The sequence below is a fragment of the Lissotriton vulgaris genome, chromosome 3_2, assembly GCF_964263255.1.
Source record: "Lissotriton vulgaris chromosome 3_2, aLisVul1.2, whole genome shotgun sequence".
Lineage (NCBI taxonomy): Eukaryota > Metazoa > Chordata > Amphibia > Caudata > Salamandridae > Lissotriton > Lissotriton vulgaris.
In genome coordinates this window covers 262,664,812-262,688,238 of record NC_141690.1, presented here as the reverse complement: position 1 = coordinate 262,688,238, position 23,427 = coordinate 262,664,812, and the positions used below count along the sequence as shown (strand labels likewise).

Here is a 23,427-nt window from a genome sequence, read left to right as displayed (position 1 = left end):
AAAAGGCATTCTTCAAGTCGATGACTGAGAACCAAGTGGCTGTAGCAGGAATCAATGTTAACAAGGCAGTAATGTCTGGAACCACAGGAAACTGTGGAATTACAATCTTATTAACTTCCCTAAGGTCGATGACAAACCTGTACACTGGAGGCTTTGTGGGATCAGTTCGTTTCAAAATCGGTAATACAGGACTGTTACAGACATTTCCTCTAGTTTCTTCAACTACACCTTTCTTAATCAAATCTTGCACAATCAGTAAAAGTGCACGCTCACCTTCACTAGATATTTTATATTGAGGAATTCGTGGAAATTTTACATTTGCTTTCAAAGTTACTACATAGGGTGGTATTTCCAAAAGGCCTACATCATTAGGACCAGTCGCCCAAAGAGAATCAGGGAGTGAACGCAGTTCTGGTGGGAGTGCATCCATTGACAAATACATCGGAGAAGTGATATTTTTACCCAATGTAAGCTGTACTCCTTCCGGAGAACAGTACAATGTCGCATATAGTCGTTTTAACAAGTCTAAACCAAGCAGATTTTCATTACAACCCGTCGTCAAAATCAGGGGTGCTTTCAATTGACACGGTCCCACAGAAATAGACAAAGGACCAGATATCGGATTGTAAACAGGGGCGCCTGAAAAACCTACAGAAACATTTGTTAAGCCGGACAAAGGTGCGCCAGGGAGTTTCGCATGAATGATAGAACTTTTCGCGGCACCAGTATCCAACAGAAACGGTTCGACTACACCTGATGTTGCTACTGCGACATAAGGCCCACTCTGATCCACTGGAACTGATACTACTCCCTCTCTCTGTCCATGGCTGTCCTAGTACCCATTTTGCTGAAATCCCTCATCTACTTCACAATAGTCTTCAACAAGATATTGTTGAGATCTATTTTGCTGAGTCGACTGTCCATTTCGTTGATCAAAGTGATTGGAAGGACGATCATTCGTTTGTGGAGGCATAGCACCTCGTCCTCGACCTCTAGAATTCTGCACAGAACCACCACGACCTCTCTGAGCTGCTGCTGCATTATTTTGCGCTAAGATCGGACACTCATTCTTATAGTGACCCTCTTTCTTACAGTACGCACATTGATTCCATTGATATTGAGGCCTCGATGAACTATAATCTGTCCTTTGGTACGAACCTTGCTGCGTATTAGTCTGATTCATGCGAGGAGGATACGCCTGCTGCAAAAGGACTTTAGTTTTTAAATCTTTAGTTTTCTTGTCTGATTTCTCTTTTTCCTCTTTATCCCTATTTTCGTAATACTGTGCAGTTGCAAGTATTTGCGCAGTTGTAGAAACAGCCCACGCACTCTCTGAATCCTTTAATTTATTGCATAACTCAGGTAACAAATTATGCACAAATTTATCGACAAACAGTCTCTGTCCTCCCTCTGTACTCATATCCTGACCACTATGATCTACAAAAGTCTCTTCGAACCTCGTGAAAAAGTCGGAGACACTTTCGTCTTTCTTCTGTCTGCATGCGGATAACTTGTCCCAATTAACACGCAATGCGGGCATCAGAGTCTTCATTAGATCTATTATTCTACCGGGCAGATTAGCAATTAGGGGTTCAGGTTTTGCACCACCTATTTGCTGACCATCCGCCGCAGTGATAGCTGCCCAATCACCACCTAAGGCAGCTTGATGATCCTCTCTACGAATTTTAGCCCAAATTGGTTGCGGAACTACATTACCAAATAACATATCGATGTCCGCTAAGTTCATTATGCAAGCCTCAACTGTCTGTGTTAGTTCCTTATAGTATCCAGCAGGATTCTTACGCGGATCTGGCAAGGCCTGTTTCACTGCTAGTACTTCAGCTCGCTTCCACGGAATGTGTATCCACACCCTTTGGAATTGCGCCGGAGCGGCTACAATACCATTAATATTATCAGCTTGCACAGCTTCGCGCCAAATTGGAGGAACCTCCCTCATAGGATATTGGCGACTCAGCTGCGTCTTGCTTTTCTCTAAATCTCTCGGTGAACGAAGTGATGGATCATTTCTAAAGCTTAAAATCAGTTCCATCGCTTCTTTTATGTTTGGGCCTACTATCATTCCTGCAGCAAAGTCTTTCTGAATTTTAATTAAATCTTCTAAATCCGATTCAACATCATCTTCTTCTATCTCGTCACGTAACAATGAGCACATCTCATCAAAGACATACCGTTGCGTTGGCTCATTCCACTGCATAAATGTATCTAGCACATCTCTCGCACTATATCTCCTACTCTTCGAAATCCATCTGAGAGCCATGGAATCTAAAATTCCCCGTTCCTCAGTACTTGGAAGCTGACTACGTCTCTGAACAGAGTCAGGAGTAGGAGTCTTAATTAAGGTTTTATATAAAGGAGACAGAATATTAGTAACAGAATCAGTGATTCTTCGACGAACAGAAAGCGGAGTTAAGATACTAGCAGATGTAGAGAACACAGTAGAGGTAGGAACAGATAACGGATCAGTAGGAGTATCAAGAAAAATAGTTTGTGGAACATTAGGTGTAAGCGACACAGATATAGGTATAGAAGTCGGCAACCCAGGAAGAGGAGGAGCTGTAGGAACATTTACATTGATCACAGGAGGTACGGGAACTTGATTCTGAGGGACAGGAGCAGGAATACCAGGTTGTCCAGCAACCGGCAATTGAACATTCGGGACAAGCGGAGCCGCAGCACCTTGTGCATACGGTGGAGGTGACCGTAACAGATAAGACAACAGAGGATCGTTTTCTGAATCCTCCAGTATCTTAGCCGTTTTCGATGGCAAGGCGGGATAGCACTTGTCAATCGCCAAATTATGCTCTCTAATGGCCACGTCTATGGCTTTCTCACACTCATTATCTTGCAGCTGCTTAGCCGCTTGCTCTAGGGTCAGCTCTTCTTGTTCTTTCTGTTCTTTCTTTAACCTTTTCATTTCTCTCTGTTTGGATTCTTTTCGCCAATAACGGAAAGAATCAAACATTGCCGGCCGGCTTTCTTCCTAAACAATTTCGCTTCTAAATTGTCGAGAATCTCGGGTTCAAAACTACCATGCAGTGGCCAACTAAGGACACCGTCTTTCTCAGTGTAACGGACCCACACCTCATTATAAGATATAGGACCCACACCATGTTTACAATATAAATCATATAGGGGAGTCCCAATCGGAGGAACCAGACAGGAGTCCTCCAATCGTGAGTCACTGTTGCAACTAAAACAAGACAACAAGTTTCTCCGACTTACCATTTTTCAGTCCGGAACACAAAACAAACAAAACGAGAAACAGATATGTGCACCTGAACCAAGAACTTAGGCCTACCAAAACAAACTGATGTATCGATACCCAAACTGAACCAAATAGATTATCGTAACTAGAACAACCAGTGATAATCCTACGAAACCAAACTAAACCAAGAACCAAAAAGGATTTTAACAACCCTCACGAAGTAACCAGCTAGCAACCACTAAATACTTAACTGAGTCACTGAAGACGTCACCAAGGAGAAACCCGTCACGTTTCGCCGTACTAAGGACTGCACCTCAGGTCCAAGACAGGGCGACGGTCAAGGCAACGGCCCACTGCAGCCGTCCTGAACGGGAACCCTCGTGGAAGAGAACTTCGGGCCACTTTTGCGATATGCCGGGATCGATGAAGTGGGGCGCCTCCCTCAGGAATCTTCACACGAAGCTCCTCGAACTCTTCAGGCTTTTGGACCGGTACCGAATGACGTCGCCCCACGTTGGGCGCCAATTGGAGTTCTGGACTTTTTGGTTCCGTCCAGAGGTGTCAGGGAACAACACCCAAAGACCCCGGAGTTCCACCTGCCTTGGTGCACAAATGAACAGAAACACGGGCTTCTCGATGGTGGCGTCAAAGACCAAAGGTTTATTACTGCAGGGACACAGAAGTCACAGAAACTACGCATGGGCAGTAACTAGGAGCCTGTTCAAATTGTACAAAGAGGGTTGCTCCTTATATACTAAATTTTGGCCTTCAGGCGAATTCTTCACATGTTGGTACATTCCCAAAACCTTTGTGTCATAAACAATAAATATTTGGCGTACACAGGAACTGTTGATAAAATCTGATACAAAACATCTACGAAGAGGGGTTCCCACTAGTTCATCACAATCCCTTGTCAATATTGCTTTCAAGAGCCGGACCGCCTCATCGTAAATTTCGTTACCTCCCCCTAATAAAGATTCAGAAAGAAAGGAACGGAGCCAGGTGTGGAAGATAGGAAAGCGGGATAAGAGATGCTTGTGGGTTGTAAATGGGCAAGGCTACCGGCTTCGGCCGCCTAATCGTGATCAGGACAATGGACACGAAGACCAGTTTGGCAGGACTGGCCTCGGGCAGAGGAGGCAGCCTTTGTCGAGTCATGCAGCTACAGCGTGATCTGGTTTAAGGTGCACGTGTCATGAAAGAGGTGAATCTCCGGCTAAGGCTGCGTGTCCTTAATCGAAATGAAGTGATCAGAGGTTATTGCGTATGTGAGGGCAAGAAACACAAAATGGCTGCCATGATCTAAGATGGATGCCGTGGGTAGATCAGAAATGTGTTACTAAAAGGAGTGCTCTTGCTCGTAGCATAGCGAAAACACCAGGATATGCTAAATGGATCATTTGCGGTTCGCTGATACCAATATTATGCATTTCCGACAATATTGAAAACACGGGTTCAAATCGTCACGGAACCTCACATCCCACTGTGCAATAAGCAAGTAGAAAGTGGTAGGAAGTGGTACTGCATTTACAGATGTTTTGGAGCTCAGGATAGCTAACTAAGGTATTTGACACTCTGGGAAAACCTGATACTAACTACAGGAAAGCAAATCAGCTGCTGGCATAATGCGATGCAGCAACACCTCAGATGATGGTTGACACCTTTTATGGAAAAGGACTCCCAGCAGGTGGTTCATAATGAAACGTGGTACGCCGCCTCAGAGTTTGAAGATGAACTTGGCCAGCATCTATCGACTCTAAGCCTTGTGATCTGTGGCAGAGTATATTTCCTATGATGATGGCGTCCCGGAATAAATGCCACTCTAAAATGACATTGCTGAAATGCAAGCCCCAAGGACGTTTCCAACTCACCTTGTAGGAAAATATGGGATTTTTGGAGCAGTTGATTCCGGATGTTGCTATGTCACAGGCATAGCAGAAAAACCCTGATGAAAACTCTTAAATAGTGAGAAAATTTGCATATTTGTTCAAAACAATAAAAGGGAATATTTATTCCAGGATGTGTAAACTCATGTCAAATGGCCCATTGGTCAGATCACCAATTTTGTGATATCATTAGCAATAAATTCCATTTGGGAGTGGCGTTGAACCCCAGGCGTCTATAACTTTGTCCGCCTTTGACCAATCAGCACCAAAAGAGTGAACAAATATGTAGGCCACGTCCCATGCGCTAGTAAGGGGGTAACAGTGGTAGGGACACCTGGTCAGGCTAGACTACAGCCAGGTAGAAAGCATCGGGGAGCCTGTCACACGTGCCCCGTTTTGCTGATTGACTTCGCATCAATGCTCACATGTGAACTTTGTGAAGTCTACAGTTCCATTCCTGATCCGTGAACCTGTCATCTGATCTCCCCAACTTCCAGTTGTTTTCAGTGTCCTGAATTTCCCACTGATTATGGTGATGTGAATTAATCGTGTTCCCAATGTTTACTCCAATGTCTATTCCTTTTATTTTCTTTGGTTTCTCCCTTTGGATCCATCTTGATCTGAAGATTCTCAATCAATCAATATTGAGCCATAGTGGAAGTGCCGCCTTTGCTAAATGCGTTGTAATGGCTGATGCAGTTTCTCTTCCCTTCCTCTGGATGGCGCTGTTTTGCCTCCAGCTTAGGATAAATGACTTTACTTCCCAGTTTCACAAAATCATTGCTTAATATTTGGCTTTGCTGGAGAGACTCACTTCACCCATGCCTTTATTGTCCAATACATGAATCTTAAACGCCATCTTTATTCTAAAAATACAATAACATTAACATATTAACATAGGAGTGGTGCAGTGACCTTCACACAATGAGTCTGGCTGCTGTCAGACTCCCATACATTAGAAGTTAACACCACACGTTTCTGATTCCAAAGGTTAGGTTTGATGCACTCGCCCACATCAGTGCAAGTCTTGCAGGAAAGCATGCTCTGGGAGCCCAACTCTGCGCAAGGCCAGGTAAGTCCGTGGATCAAAAATGTCAGTTGAAGTAGCCTACAAGGCAAGAAAGAAACACACAATCAAAGAGAGACTCCAATCTCTGTATTTTACACAATTTATTCAACAGAAAATACTTAACATGTTGCACTTGCATTTCAGACTACTGATGACTTGGGGTGTTTGAAATCTTCAGCTAAAATTTCACCTAAAGGGAGCAACAATCGGCTGCATTTGTGGGGTGAAAAAAATGTCAGGGTCTTCCATGCTCAGAATTAAGCTTGACCTCAGACTACCAGCACAATGGTGGAGGCTGAGCCAGTTCAGAAGAGTGCAATTTTCCACAACCTATTCTGTTTGGCTGCCTAACATGGGTCCATTCTAATTAGTTCAGAGGCTGCAAATCACAATGGCGGTAAGAGATGGTTGGGACAGCAAATCTGATAGGACTCCTCCAACCAGCCAGAATTGTTCACTGCTTGCAATTTTTAGTTCCACATAATTTGTTGTCAGAAAAGGTTGATACGCCCAGTGATCCGCTTTTTCAAACTGCAAAGATATATATATATATATATAGATATATAGATTTTTTTAAACTTATTTATTTTAGTGTTTTATGGAACGCGAATGTGACCTATTAGGGTATCAAAGCGCTTTATAGGGCTAAAAGTTCAGAACAGACGAATCATAAGAACTTTTTTCCGTGATAAACAAAATATTGCAATGAGAGGGAATAGGCGAACAAGGGTACAACTTAAGGGAGAAAAACAAACGTTGGTGGGAGCAGAGGCAGACTGCAGAGCACCAGTCTCTGCCCCTTAAAGTGACAGTGAAGTACAAATGAAGTAAAAGTAGATAGCAACAACCATGATACAAGATATTGCGTAGGCTGCACCAAAGAAATCCAGATTGGCATACACTGGCAGAGGCCAAGAAGAGAGCATATCGCTAGGCCGCTGAGCTTTGTATGCTCTAGGAGTGTTTATGGAAGGAATTTACCCATTAGGAAAGTCTTCGCTTCCTTCTTGAATCTAGACAAGGAAGGAATTCTTCTGACGCTGGGTGGCAGCGAGTTCCAGATTCTGGGTGCGGCCACAGAGAAAGCTCTGTTGTATGTTTTCTTCTTCCGGAAGAGGGGAGGTTGCAGAACAAAAACCCTGGCAAACCACGATTTTCTGGGTGAGACATGCTGGAGAATTAGGGGCATATTATGAAGGCAGGCGAAATGAAATTATCGCCGCATTTGCGGCCGTTTTTGTCCGCAAAGCGGCGATAATTTCATCGCCCTATTAAGCTGTCGCTAACATCAGTTAGCGACAGCTTTTAGGTGATAGCGAGCAGTTTGGGGCCCGCTTTGCATGTCAGCGATATTTATCGCTAATGACATGCAAAGTGGACGTACCCAACCAGATAGCGACTGAAAGCAGTCGCTAACATCGCTATCGCCTATTAGCAAGGCAGGCGTAGCGATAAAAAAATTCACGCTAACTGCGAATATTGCTAAAAACTAACGCCTGCTCAGACCAGTTCTTAGCCAATATATCCACTGGGAGGTGGGTATTCTGGCTAAGACCCTATTGGCGATGATGCTTGAATATCGCTGGTTTTCCAGCGATATTCATGCATTTCGCCGCTATCGCCGGTTATTTTATCGCATTGTAGATAAACATTGCTAATAGCACATTATCTCAGCAATAAAATCCGGCGAAGCTTGGCGATAAATAAATTTCGCTAATCTTTTTTAGCGATAAATATCGCTAGTTGTTGATAATATGCCCCTTAGAGTTTAACGCTTTGTGTGTGATACACGCAAATTCCAAGATTGTTATATAATGGGACGCATGAACCTAAATAATTCCACAGTACATAAATTAATAAATAAATGAGTTATGGGACTGAATATGCAGCTATGGACAGAATAGGTAGATACATACCACCTATCACTGCCGCATGTCTGAACGCTTGCCGACAGGAAGAATAAAATACATTTTTACGACTTTTGCCTTTTTTAACCTGAGCACTGCACTTCAAGCTTTACAACTTGAAAGGGATTTTTCCGAATCTCTTGTCTTTTGTCTAAAATTGCTTATTTTAGCAAAATCATCGGGAACAAGTGTTTATTACACTGTGGAAATTAATCCTCTAATGCAACATATTTGAGAATATGACAGTCCATTTATTAGAAAGTGTCATTTCTACCATGGATCGCTTGGAAGTTAGAAATATTGTTCCCCCTCTACAACCAATCCCTGATTTCTTTGTGCAGGCACTTAAGGCAATTCTTATTGATTTAAAATGCAGAATCACGTTTTATTTATTACTGTTCAATTCCTCTGTCCTCCATTCTGACTCCTCTCCTTTGTATTTTCCTTGGAATAGTTGAGCTAGAGATGAAAGACCAACAAAAACAGCTTCTTTATGTGTGGTTTACCAAACACCTTATGTGGTCAACATAACCAGAGCTTTAGAAACTCTACTAAGAGGCTTCTGTTCCGCCCACATGGCGAGCCTCCTCTCGATTGGCTTTGATTGGTCATTAAGTTGTTTACTTCCCTTGAAAAGAGTCTTTTGTATTTCACAGACTATGCTCACTAAGGTAGGCCTTTGTTGGTTATGGTGACCAGGCAGTGATAAAGGTTTAAGCCTAATTGGTTCATTGGGAAAAGTAATGTCAGATGCCATAGGTCTGATCAGTTTCTAATGAAAATAATGACAAAGGCAGTAGGCCTGCATTATTTATTGTGCACAGCATGTGTTAAAAACAAGAGACATTTCTGGTTCTATTGTTAGTATATTGTTAAATTCTGTAGGCAAGTACTTTGTTACATGTGCTGCTACATATGACAGTAGTAGGTAAGGGTTTCGATTAGCATCCTTAGGACAAACCATATTTGTATAGAATTCCATGGGATTTTTAGGCCTTGTTTGGTAGTGAAGTAAAACAAAAATGAGTCCAAACTGAGGTGGCCTGCTGTGCAAAATAATGATGCGGCCTGAATGTTTAGCAGTAGCTGAGATTAATTCAAGCATTCCATCTTTCATTTTTTCTAAACTTATTATGTCACCCTAAGTGGGATGGATATGCCCAGACATGGGTTCCGTGCTCACTGTATCACAACAAACTCGAAATATAGCCCGCTGATGAGCCCCTAGCTAAGACAAAACCAGGCTTGGACTGGGATGCAGCCTCAAGTGATTACCAGTGGCTAAGATTAATTTAAACATTCCACCCATCCCTTTTTGTATGCATTCGATAGTAAAGCCATCTGCAAGGCTTACAAGATCACCAGAAACAGAGTAAGAATGTGTACTAGAAAAAGAGCCCATGGCTCTGCTCACTTCCGGATCTTTTCTACAAGCATTTGATTCAGGAATAGTTGTGCTAGTCACAAAATAAGTAATTCTATTGTTCATTGTTGATAGGAGGAATGCTTACGCTGACCCCAGATAAAATATATTATGAAGGGGCCCTGACCAATAGAGTAGGACAGGGTTTCACATTGGGAACTCTCTTAGCAAATACTCCTGAAAGGAGTTGTACATTCAACTGTTTACCAAAAACATCTGAAGTAGCTTAGTGAAATCCTGCCAAGTGCCATCAATAGGGGTTTTACATTGTAAACCTTCTGACAAATACCATAGGAAGTAGTTTTACTTTCTGATCTCCTTAAAAAGAGGCTTTACATGTTAATGTATTTGACAAATACAATAGGAAAGTGTTTTATAATGTCAATTGTCTGACAAATTCAATACAAATAGCAGACATGTCCCTGTTTAAGTCCAGCTGCTGTAAATGTATTTGTCTGCAGAATAGTTGATGTTCACGTCAATGTAGTCTTGAGTCTGCTACATTATTTGATCAGTCCCTCTATGCAAAGGTCTTGTTTATATTCAATCTAAAGCTGTGAGGCTTGAAATATGGTTATTAGATGTAGTGACAATGAGGTGGACCTTTCATGTTACATAGTGAACAATTTGGCCTTAGTGATTATGAAAATCATCATGTTTTGTAATAGACCATTTATTTCTATAACAGTTAGAGCTTCCAGTTGCACACTTTGTCTTGTTGTATTTCATATATAAGAGGAGCACACTACATTTACAGAGCCAGGTGCCTCTTGGAATATTTCTTCAGCACACGACTTGCCTGCGGCTTAATCTGCAAGAACCTTTTAGGAGATGTTCTAACTTGTAAGTCCATCTGACGTCCCGTAAGTATGGGGTTTGATTATCTTAGTATTTAGTTGTAGGTGCATTAAGAAACTTTTCTGGTATAAAGAAAAAAGTACTTCCTAGACATAGATTTATGAGGTGTTAATGAAGTGTGTTGCTGCTTTCTAAGTTTCTAACCTGCATCAAGTCCACAACTCAGCATTGAGATGCTCTGCCTAGTTAAAGTGGGCCCTAGTTTTCCAGTTTGACGGTCTTTGAATGCGAGGGTCCCAGGACAACAAAGGCAAAAGACCCCATTAGTACAATTGGGGTTACTAACGTCTGACTGTCCTGAGACCTCCTGAACCAGATCTTCCAAATCCATTAGATAGCAACTTAAGTATGTGACACATACAATAGAAAGGGGTTTTACATCTAGTGCAGATGCCACTTTTTAGGCCTGGCCACAGTAACGGGCTGGCATCTACAGATGCATGTATACAGAGGTGCATTTACAAGTGGAGATACAATCACTGTAAATCTACTCCAGCTCCTAGGTGTAAGTCTACTCATTTGTGCTACTCACAAGTTTAGAGTGTGGCTTCACACTTAAGTGTATACTTACATTTCTCCACCTCCATGTTCACGGAGTGAGGACATGTAAAAAGAAATTTACTAGTGTAAAGATATTACTAGCAATATCTCACATGTATGTATAGATCGCCCCCCTGTGGATAGACCACTTGAGTGGTAATTTGAGAAAGGATTGTCATCAGTGGATGCTTGAACATGATAATGCCTTGTTAAACATAAGTAATGTCACTGACTTATGTATACTATACATTTATAAATATATTCACTATTGGAGCTGGGCTGATTTTTAAGTGTTTTAGATGCTTTAACTAAAGTTGGGAACCAAAATAGAAAATGTTTTTTTAATTTTTTTTTTAAAGAGATCCCCCTTTGGAAAACTATAGGTGAAATTATTACAGTTTATTATTTGAATAAACATATTAAAAAATATTTTAATGTGAAATATAAATGTTAAATACATTAAAATAATATTTTATCGTAGAACTAATAGAATAGAATGTGGCAATTCATTACCTAACTTTCAAAATCAATATGTATTTAATAGTTATATAATTTACCTATATCAATTTATTTTATATATGTTCATTTCAAAACAAAATTAAAGCAGCTTTACTAGCCATTTTTATTTCAATTAGTATTTAGTAAATTTACAAACACCGTATGTGAATAATTAATGTCAATATTTCCAAATGTTTACCTAAAGATTAAATATGTAAATAATTTAGTCATCATTCACAGAATGTCCTATGGAATGTTATTATAAGTCCATGCTGCTATATTTTCTACAGGAATCTGTTGCTATACCTCTAAATGACCGTGTCTGCAGCTAGACTTACTTCAAGACCAGACTTGAGTACATCTTTGACTGTTTTGTGACCTTTAGGGCTGCAGGAACTTTAGGAGTGTAGGTGGTGAGTAGAAATGGTCTTTTGTGGGTATGTGTTTCTATCAGCAGTATTAGTTTGTAAACCTTTCCTCACATTTCCCTAAACCCCTACCATTTTTTAGTAATGAGTGCCCATTTTCTTACCGCTCACCAGATCCCTCCTACATTTACACCTAAATCATATACTTATGAGTGTGAGGAAGATCTTTGCATACAAATATAGGCGAAGCTGAGGAAAAAGTATCTGCATGTAGATTTGTTAATAGAATTTTGCAATACGAGTAGTGTTACTTCACATACTACAAAATGCAACTTGTGTATTAACCATAAGATGTTAAATCAATGCATATAGTTTGGGTCTTACTAATTGTTTGATTGGTTTTTAAAGGAAGAGACTGCGTGATCTTTTTTTATATATCATGCTTTATTGATTATTAAATATGCTGACAAAGGCAATAGCCATCTCACTGTAATTTGTAGAAGACTTGACGAAGAATAGATTTTACCTTTTTGTGCCAGCTTGTGGGAAAATTGTGACATTGTACCTTACAAAACTTAGAGCAGACTACAGTTACAAGGTTAGTTTCAAACTGTGATATTTCTACCAACAGCTGTCGTATCTTTTGTGGTAATAGGGACTCCCTAGGAAGGGGTAGGGTGGCTTACTTTCTCCTCTCTCATGTGTGTTGTGAATATTTCTTTAGGGTACATGATTTGCACCCTGATTCATGTGCAACTTCCATACACTGCAACAATTTTAAATTTCATCTGACATCTTAATATATGTAAATTTAATTTGGCCCAGATGAAGTTTAAATTACTTTGACACAATCCACAAAAGTTTAAGAGTGTTGCATTAAGCTTGTAATTTGAAATTCTCAAAATTACAGAACGTCACGTAATAACACGTGGCTCATAGCAAAATTTTACAGTGAATGTTCTGGAATACCTGAAATGGCCATAGCACAAGTTGTCATTGCTTGTTTTCTCAGAGCTCATTTTTACAGTGAAATGTGAAAAACTGATGTGAGTATGCATTTCGTACTAAAATATAGCTTTGAATGGTGGATTTGTATTTTATCTAATTATGTGTTATTTTGCAATTTTTTTTATAATGTTCATTCAATTACGTGAAATCAAACAACACACATTTCTCACAACCTTCATTTTCATTATAGTATTTAGTTGTGTGTGTATTCAAGTGCTTTTTTGCAAAGAAAAACAACTGGTTGAACAGTGATTCATTGTGTGTTATTTTTGTGCATTACTGTAATGACATTCTCACCCACTTCTGACTATGTCAGCCTCAGCCTTTGACTGCTCTGCCCGAATACCCTGAAAGTCAGCTTTTACATTGTGAACTCTGTAACAAATATACAAGGATATTTTACTTTGTAAACTCTCTAAAAAATGCAAGCAGTAGGAGTTTAAGTTGAAAACACTGTGACAAATACAGTGGGAAGAACTTCCCTTTATGAACCCCTTTACTCAAACGATTGGAAGGGGCTAGGCACGGTATAACACTGAGAGACTTTCTGTCACAGAGCTGTGGTTCAGGTGGTGCTAGAGATGTTTTGTTTTTATTGTGTGCATTCATCATTTTATGTCTACTGATTTTTGTTTTTTTAATTAAAGTGTTTCTTCTATTCAAGAGTAAAACAATGGAAACTTATATTTAACTGCTTTAGTTGCTTCAATAATGTTCTTTTACATTACTTTTTTGTTGTAATTGTAGATATTTAACTCCTGATACAATGTGGTAGAAACTAATTTTGCCTTTGAAACTACCACAATGTTTGCCACAATCACATCTATGAAGACCAATGTCCATTTGAGGTTGAGTGTAGATAAAATGGAAGTGTTTATTCTAGAGACTCGTCCTTATGCCAAGTCATTTGTGTGGCAGTCACTTGCCCTTGGCAAATAAACAACCCCTGCTACTCCAACCAAACAATGTGGCATTACAATGAACACTGTGCTTTTCTTCTGCCCTTAAATCAGCAAGATCAAGCAGCTAACTCATCCTCTTTGGACTATAGCAATGCACTCTTTTTCGGCTCAATTAAATATCTTATTTCATCTTGAGATTGTACAAAATGCAGATGCCACATTTATCGCTTAATTTAGTTCAGTTCGGTTCCCTTAATTTCAAATTTGACTTCCTCCACCGGTTACAGGTGAGTAAATGGGTCTTGTTTGGGACACTGCAAGTGCTGGCACTTGTCCTGAGTAGCTAAGATCTCGGATTCCACTCTATATTTTCTCTAAAATGTTTTGTCCTCTTCCTATGAACTCTTGGTTGAGCTCAAGGTCAGTCTCTCTACTAACTTTTCAATACTATTCCCTGTAAACAAAAGGTAAAAAATACTCTGGCATTTCAGTGAAGGTGAGCAGTGAGGCTGTAAGAATGCTGAGTGCAGCACATTAAAGCCAGACCCATTGACTTTGCCAATGCTTGGTTTCCCTAGAGATGCCCACTTCCTTCCTAGACGGTTCCTATTTTTAGATGTCCCTACTTCATTCCTGACCCCCTCCTTGAAGAACCCTTCCTGCCACACCGCCCCTCCCCCCCACACACAGTGCCAACTTGGCTACAGCTTTACTTTCACTGTAAACATGTGTTGCCAGCTGAAAATCCTTGACCCCATGCAGGGCTGTTGTAATGAAATACCCTTAAAATGTCAAACATGAAATGAGTCGCTCATGTGTGTTGATTCATAAACCACAGATAAGGCTGTCTGTGTCAGAGAGAGGACCCAGACAGATGTGAAAGGGGTGGGATAGTGACGTGAAAACTGTGTCATAGTGAAAAATGGTACCCTCCTCTGCAGAATATGGCAGGGGGCCCCTGAGTCTCACATATCTCACAGATATTCATTGGCTTTGGGCTGAATCTGGAGCCCTGAACGATGGCTGCAGGGAGCTTCATTGCACCCCTAGATGGAAGGGAATTGAGGGGGGAAGAGGCAGTGGCATTGGCTGCTAGGTAAAGCAGGACTGCTATGACCAAAATGTACTTACAAGTAGAGTCGGGGATCTCAGTCCGGAGGGGTGGCACATACCCTGTTGAAGATACAACAACGCAACAAAATTTAGCAAGACTGAAACACACATCACTCCATGGACTCAACAGAGGGCTATTAAACCTAACACAGGGAGGTGTAGGCCTACAACCAGTGGAATTCCCGACTACAACCCACCCCTCCAACCAGTGTACTCGTAAAAATTGTTTGGGGCTCTTGAGCAAGACATATTTCAACTGTTTTTGTGACCTTGTTTACCATATACTTTAGCATTGTTTGGCATAATGCAGGCTGGGATTAGCAGTCCACCATGAATAAAATAAAAATTGGTATTTGTATATGGGGTCCCAAACAAATGTCATACCCAGTATCCCCAAAATAATTAAAATGACGTGCATTGCATAACCCACTGAGCCTGGGGTGTTCACATTACAGAATTTGTGAACTTAACATGGAAAACAATTTATGACATGTCCTGTGCCCTTTTTCATATGTGTAGCATCTCTTACATGTAAGTGGTGCAGGTGTAAGTTTAGAAGTACATGGAAGGGCTAGGATCTACAAAGGCACAAACGTGTGGGTTTTCACCCTACTCTCATTAACCACTCCTTGAAGACATCCACTCCCAATCGCCTCAGGATCACCGATGACTCCGCAGACATTTGCTTCCATAAAATGACTTCTTCTCATTAAAATTCTATATTTCTCGACTTTGTGAATCAGGGTTTTGAATACAGTTTTTAACTTTTTGTGTGTTTGGATTTGACTCATGTGGGGAATAATGATATGTGAATCTAATGAAAGAATTAATAACAGTATTTTAGTGCATAGTTCATTGCATATGAATACAAAAGTAAGCTTAAGATAGGACACCGATGATGTGCTTCAAGGCTACAAAGAACCTATGTGGCAGACGGAGTTTGTAAGGATGTCTGTAACTATAATGTCTCAACGCTTTTTAAGAAATATACATTTTTTTTTAGGTCTAACGTTAGCCAAGACATTTTGATTTTACTCAAATGCTTTGCATAATATACTTACTTAAAAGGGGCTTTCAGTCAGCTCTCTTCATCCATTGGTCTGTTGGTGGGTCAGTCACATGTTGCCTCCACCCCCTATAGCATGGGGCAGTGGGTCATCCTGCATTAGCCACTGGTTAACTTCATTTTAAGTGACTGCATTTTGCTCTTTCCCATTGAACACTTCAACGGACAGGGAAGCTCCCTTCAATGCCAATGCTTTTTATAATTACTTTAGTGTTGCCTTTGTGTTTATATCCTGATGTTACAGCAGGATGCTTTGATGTAACCAATGCACATTCCAGCCTTATGAGTTCATGTTTCTTGCAGATTTGGGATTAAATTGCTTCTGGACTATCTTTTGTTTATCTGACTACAACTGTTTCAGAGCACAACATATTGTCTCCATTTAAATCTGTTCTATATTAAGTTATGCCCTTATTTCATGCTGTTAGCTTTCTTTCTTGCTCATTTGCTTTTTTTCTTTCTCGCTCGTTTGCATTCTTTCTTTCTTGCTCGTTTGCTTTTTTCTTTCTACCTTTCTACTTTCTTTCCACCTTTCTTCTTTCTTTCTTTCTTTCTTTCTTCCTTCTTTTCTTTCTTTTTTGTTTCTTTCTTTCTTCTTCCCTTTCTTTTTTTCTTGCTTTCTTTCTCATTGGCAAGAGGCTAGCAGCCAATGCCAGATCAATTGTTTTTTTTAGGTCTGTGTTAGCCAAGACATTGTGTTTTTCCTAGAATTATGTATCGACTTATAGGGATTGTCAGCCAGTCTTCATGTATTGGTCTGTGGTTGTCATTCACATCTGTCAAGGTGCAATGCATCATCCAACCTCAGCCATTGCCTGATTTCACTTGAACTTACTGCATGCTCGCCTTTCACAAGGAGCACATCCACACATAAAGTAGTTCCCTTCAGTGCCAGGGAGTATTAGGTAATGTGTGTTGTTTTAAGACCAAAAAACATATACGTATTTTTGCCTTCAACAAATATTTTAGTTTTTATTGATGAGGGCCCAGCAGCTTCTCAAGCAATACATTTTTGCAAAAACCATGATAAATCCAAAGAAAGAAACATTGCCGAAAGGCTGGCAGCCAACACCAGAACTTTTGGCTTTCCCAATGCTTGTTATTGAATGGTATTGTAATTGCATTTATATGGCCCTTACTACACCAGTCGAGTAGTTAGTTGTGATCATTAGTGAGAACGGGTTGGGGTGGGGGAGGCGTGAGCTCATGCAGATGGGTGGTGTGGTTATAGATATGCTAGAGATTAGGGGCCTCATTAGGATGGTGGGCGGATCGCCCCCCGCCGGGCCGGCGGTATTCACCGCCGGCCCGGTGGGGGCGATCCGCCCGCCATCCATACAGCAAAGACCCCCCGCTCTATTATGATGGCTGGGGGGTCCGCGGTGGACGAAAACACCGTCCGTCGCTTTTCCGCCCGGTCGACAAGTCGGCTGGGCGGAACAGGGTTCAATATGGTGGAGGTGTCTGTTAGACACTGTCAGCCATATTACAATGGGGGCGGAAACATGCCTTTCTGTGGCGGCATTGCAGCCACAGAAAGGCATGCAGAGTTTTGGGCCCCCAGGGACTCTGGGGGGTGGGGGGTGCACATGGGGGGTAGGGGGTAACTATGGTACACCCCTGCATTTCAATGTACAATGTGGCAGGCACCGCGCGCTGCTGGTCACGTTGTGCATTGAAAGGCACAACTTGCCTTTGTGGCATTGCGGCGGGTGGTGCTTTCAGCACCTCCCGCCGCAATCTTACAAATGCGCGATGCACCAGCCAGTGTGGCGGGCACATCCTAATTGTGGGTGCGGGACTGCCGCAAGCATTGCGGGCGGTCCCTATTCCCGGGGGTATGGCGGGCAGACAATACCGCCATACTAATGACCCCCAGGGTATTATTAGATTGCGGGGGCTTGACTTTCAAGGACTTTCTAGGAATGAGAGGTTGTATTAGGAATACATTGTTGGAAATTTTGCAAAAATACATTAATAAAAATTAGGGCAAACATGTATGTGACTTGGAGAAGGTCTTGCACAGTGAGAAGAGGAATAGAAAGAATGGGAGGGAAGGGAGGGATATCAAAGCAATCCGAAGGACTCTCATTACCTTGAATATCCCCCTCACATTTCCTCAGAGGGAATCCGGATGTGACGTTCGGAACAAGATCGAGCCTATCAGGCTTAGGGAGGCTCATGACATTCTTTGGGTAGCAGGTACCACTGGAAAAGAAAAAAACGTGTTACCTGCAACATCTGCTAAACATTGAAATGTAAGATTACCTTGGAGGTGTGATTAGCTGGCGTGAAAAGGAGAGCCGGACGAGAAATGTATGACCGCTATTACTCACATGCCTCCATACCAGAGCATTGTATATGGAGAAACTAATACAGGGTAACATGGAGACCCCAGAAAGTCAGATAGCAGACACAACAAGTCAACATTTAGTGGAAGACGGCCATCCCTTTCCTGAGTAGGTCACACCATAATGAACAGCTGGGACAGCTAGAGAATAAACTGCTTGCACTGGACAGCACCAGAGATATGGGAAAAGGTAATTGGTGAAATGGCATAGGTACGACAGAGCATTGTACCTGATAGGCGCCCCTTAGATACACCCAAGCTCATGATGGACAATCGAGACACAGCCCACAAGCGAATTACACTAGGATGGCAGTGAAGAGGTTCAGCGCTGACAGTAACTTTAGTCTAGCAAAGAAGTCTGGGCCTTGTATGCAAAGAATAGGTCCAGAAGCTCACGTGACTGATATAAGGAAATTGACCCTTTGGCATGCTCTCTCAGATTATTTTGGTTTAGTTGGACTTGGATGCAACTTTTGGATTCTGGCTGGATTCTGGCTAAACACCAACCACAGCACAAGCTTTGACCATTAAACATGGTAAATAATTGGTTTGTCGTGATTGTCATATATGACTTTTAGGTAAAGCCATATTCCGGAGCAGCGAAATTGCACCATTGGCCCCAAAGTCAGATGTCATATCTGGACATCAGTGTGTGCAGACAATGTAGATCTGAAAAGTGTACACCACAGCTGCAACAGTCAAATGTCAACCTACACCTTCTATACATTGAGGTAATATGAATTTTTATGGTCCATTGTGTCCTCTAACGTGAACCCCACCGTCTCCATGTACATGCTTCTAGTACATGAAATTTCCCTCCATGACCAGCTATGAAGACGCAAATACATTTGCGTCCAACGCTAACATGTCCTCTTTCAGATCCACCATGAATGGATCGATAATTCCGTTCCTAAGTATGCCTTGCCACCGTCTTTACATGGTGCACTTTCATGTTTTCCTGGCTCTGTTGAGTTAGGCCCTGATTTCTGCCATCGAGCCTTTCTGCCTTCCTGCTTACTGCCTCTGAAAGCTGCAGCCTGGATTCTGTATCCATGACCTCTGCCTTACTCCCTGGGCGGCGAACGGTGCCCGGCTCGGCCTGCTTGCCTGCCAAGACTGTATTCAGCCTTCAAGTTATCTGCTCCGCTCCTCGAAAATGCATTCTTGTCTAGTATTCTAGGTAAACATCCTCCCAGCTGCAGAGCAAAGGGCCAGGCCTTACTGTCTCCGTGCAAGTAATTCACTGCTTCTGTTACCATGATAGGCCCATGGCCCCCGCATTACACGCAGACACATAGACGCTTATGCACGCATTAAGAGTCAGTATAGAATAGCCTCTGTCCGAGAGACCTTTCCTTCTAGATAATACAGTTCCTCAAACACTAGATACTAGATATGATTGGGATTAGGTTGTTCTGACATGCCAGACTTCTGTCTCCCCTTTCGGAGCTAAATGTCAAGTCCCCTTCACCCTCCAGTTCCACGTCAATCACACGTCATGTTGCCTGCGCACGCATCCAGCCACATATTTCTGCTGACACTGCAGGATTCCTCTAAGAATCCACCCACTTATGACACTTTCACATGACGTTTCTTGTACACACCTCCGTGTACGCCCTCGTGCACGCCTTCTGTTACGCACATGTGTTCTTATCTCGTTTCTCTCAGCTGTTACGCCTTCTGTATTCCATCACCATTATATGCATTGACTATATATATTGTACTCTGTTAATAAAGCATTGTCTATCCCTTCCTGAACCTTCGTGGTGATGGAACATGATACCTGGTTCGAACCATTCCATTATATGGAATAAAACCCTTATAAAACTCAGATACCACGGACTCTGCCTTTCATTTTTGGATTGAGCTATTTTATTGAACTTTACCGCATAAATTCCGCATAGGTAATTTTATTTACCACATAATTGGCGCCCGAACAGGTACTCCTCCCCCACCTTACACGCCGGTGGTGCGTTGCAGGCCTAGCCCCCGCCACAGCCGCGACGGACAATTACGCGTACCCGCAGGATTTCCTGTATCTCCTTCCGGCCAACGGAGGTGACTGAGACTGCGATCGACACCCAGACGAGGCGGTGAGGAGTGCGGAGGATCCCGACCAGAGCCCAGCCGAGAGAGCAAGGTCCGAGGTGTCTAGAGGCCCACCAGTTCCGAAGTACCTACGTCACGAGTCCAGTCAAGTCCAGTCCGGTCCAGTCCAGTGTCGAGTTTCCGAGGCCTTCCGTTCCGTGCTTCCCGGTGAGTACCGTTGCTGGGGACGCATCTAGATGGGTGCATTAGTTTGTGCCCGGTCAAGACGGGTTTGGGTACACAGACCCGGTCTGCACTGTTTTAGCGGTGTATCTGTACTGTTTAGCAGTATATCCAGTATGCAGTTATCTAGTTTTATTCTAGTTATTGTTGTTCGTTTTCAAAATGTTTAAATGTGTTTTAATGTCGTGGTATGAGTGATTGTTCGATCTTCATTACTGTGTTCATTGTATTAACTGTGTTCAAGTTCAAGTAAGTATCAAGTAGCAAGGTTCAAAATGCCTTTATTCTCCAAACTAAGACAGATAGGAACTAGAAAAGGGATACTCGAGGAAGCTGTTCCCATCCCACCCAGGGACACTCCCGGATATTTTATGTACCATAAGCACGGTCTAGATGCCGTATTATACCTTGACTTGTGGGTGGACTACACCAAAGATTTAGCAGAGAATCAGAGATGGCCCGCTACGGGGACATGGGATGCCGAGTGCATCATGAGAGTAGAGGAAGCATTATGGAAAAAGAAAGCCAGACAGTCACGGAAAGATGCCATTGAATTATGGCGTAAAGAATCACATAGACGAACAGGGAAAGCGCTCAGAAAAGCAGAGAAAAGTAAAGAGGATTCCGAAAAAGCCAAAGAAAAAGAACTATTAGAAGAAGGGGAACGAGTCAGAATAGAACAACACGACAGAAAGAGTAATGCCATTATGACAGGACTGTATTCAGTTCTGGCCGAGGGCCTGCCCAAAGCGACCCCGGAAATACCGAAAACCCTGCCCCCACCATTAGTTCCGACTAAATTGCGTCACAAGGCCTCAGCAGACATTTTCCTTTCTTCCTATTTAGACGACGTAGCTCCCGAATATACCAATGTTCCACCTGCACGTATACCACCCGCTGACCGTCATCCCCAACGGCAGAATCCTCCACCACTTCCCGCACCCCCTACTAATCCGCTTAACCCTTTCGGGCCTGACACGGCCCTACCGACAGATCCTGCTCAAGCCTCCGCTTCAGGAGGTGCATCAGGAGGTTACCATACCCCGCCACGAACACATCGATTAAACACTAGGGATCTAGCAATGCAACGTACTCCGAAACCGATTACAAGTGAAAAAGCAAGAGAACTTATCACATATTGTAGATATGACCCCATACCAGGCAAAGATGGTTGTATGTTATTAGCCTCAATACGTTTAAGACGTGCTGCAGACTTTTTGGTTCTGTTTCCAGGAATGATAGATAATCTAGACAGGATATATCATTTTGTTCAGACGGGGGAGGGTCAGGAATGTATTCAGGAGGCCATGGCGCATCAGAAAGTAGACATTCAAAGTCTAATATTAAGATTCCTCATAAACTGTTTCATAAGAGAACGAGATCAGCCTGGTGTAAATAAAGAAGAGATGGGAGTGCTAACTACCTGGAGTCAGAATATTTCAGACGGAAAACATGATAAACAAAAAAGTATAGATTCTATGTGGAGAAAAATCCGTAAAGAAATAGTAGTATTCCATGAAAAAGAGAAAGCTGAAAGAGAAGCAGAATCGGATGCAAATAAATCCTCAGAGGAGGATGAGCCAAAAGATAAAGGAACGATAGCATATGTAGGAAAGGGTAGATCCTTTAATAACACAATACGCCCAGAAAGCAAGAGACTTTTTCACACTGCCATGTCGAACCCGAAGACTCCTGAACATTTGTTTCAGGCTACCGATAAAATACTTCAAGAACGAATGGGGTACCATGTACTCGATTCCATGGATGAACAAGAATTAGCCAGGTCAGCAGTACAATGGGCTGACAATTCCGACAAATATAATGATGACGCAGTAGCGCAAACCTTTTTGAGCCTTTCCCCAGACGAACAGCGACTAGCTGGTATGTACATGATACAACACCTCCTTATATTGTATAAAAGCCAACACTCTGATCCAGGCCCCCTACCTGACATACTAATAGAACTACTCATGAATAAATGGAGAGGCCTAGGTACCGACTTAATTAAAGTAATTCTAGAACATCGGCACAGATATAGTGCTTTCCTGAGTCCACAGTTTGTTCCAGCTCCACCCGTTGAAAGAAAAATGTATTACATAGACAGACAGAATCCCTTACGAGAAGTGCACCCAGTCAGGAATGATGATAACACTTTTAGACGTGTGTTTGTGTACACGCCCAAAACTAAAATGGAATTATTGGAAATGAAGAAAATAGTGCCAAGTCATGATAAAGACCCAGCAGGTTTTCACCGTGAAATTAAAGACATGTTACTCATGGGAGAATACACCTATCCCGACATTATGAAAATATTAAAAGTATTACTGCCTGCCGGTATTTACGAGAAACTCAAAGAAAAAGAATGGGAGGTGGGGGAACAAAAGATTGATTGGGCTGCATTGGAAAATGAAGAAACGACTCGAACTCCAGGTTTAGGTCTTGGGGATAAAACTAAAGCATTACCAGGATTATTAATACAGGTTTTGCCACGTTTACTAGCAACTAAAAAGGAGGACTGGGATGCAATCTCAGCCTGCAAACAGAAACCCGATGAAGACACAAGTGTTTTTTATTCCCGATTTGAGAAATGTTTTATTATTAACAGTGGCCTGAAAGCAAGTAGTGAGTCATATCCGCATCTTTTTGTATCCAAATTAGTCGAGAATTCACTGCCTCAGGTTAAGAATCGTGTACTGAAAGTCGAGAGCACATGGCAAGCTAATACACCTTCACAGATGTTACAAATGTTACAGTACCACCAGAACAGAATTAGGGAAGAACATGATCACGAACAAAGACGTATGAAAGACACGAAAATGAAAATGCTAGTTGCTCAGTCAGTTCCATCTGATGGTAATAAAAAGGGTACAACACAGTCCAGTAATTCGGCAGTTCCCGTTAAAGGGACATGCAATTATTGTAAACAGTCAGGTCACTATATA

The 23,427-nt window shown here is 42.0% G+C and overlaps 1 protein-coding gene across 1 annotated transcript in view; it reads right to left on the bottom strand.

Annotated features, from left to right (window-relative positions):
* Positions 1 to 6,206: 6,206 nt before the first annotated feature.
* The window catches only part of LOC147725644 (plasma kallikrein-like), a 179,631-nt gene continuing 162,410 nt past the window's right edge, over positions 6,207 to 23,427 (bottom strand). Inside the window, exons 6-8 of the mRNA XM_086964474.1 lie at positions 17,960 to 18,072; positions 14,817 to 14,858; positions 6,207 to 6,220 (exon numbers count right to left, since the gene is read on the bottom strand). Coding sequence (XP_086820600.1) covers positions 6,207 to 6,220; positions 14,817 to 14,858; positions 17,960 to 18,072 — 169 coding nt within the window. The remainder of the gene's footprint in view (positions 6,221 to 14,816; positions 14,859 to 17,959; positions 18,073 to 23,427) is intronic.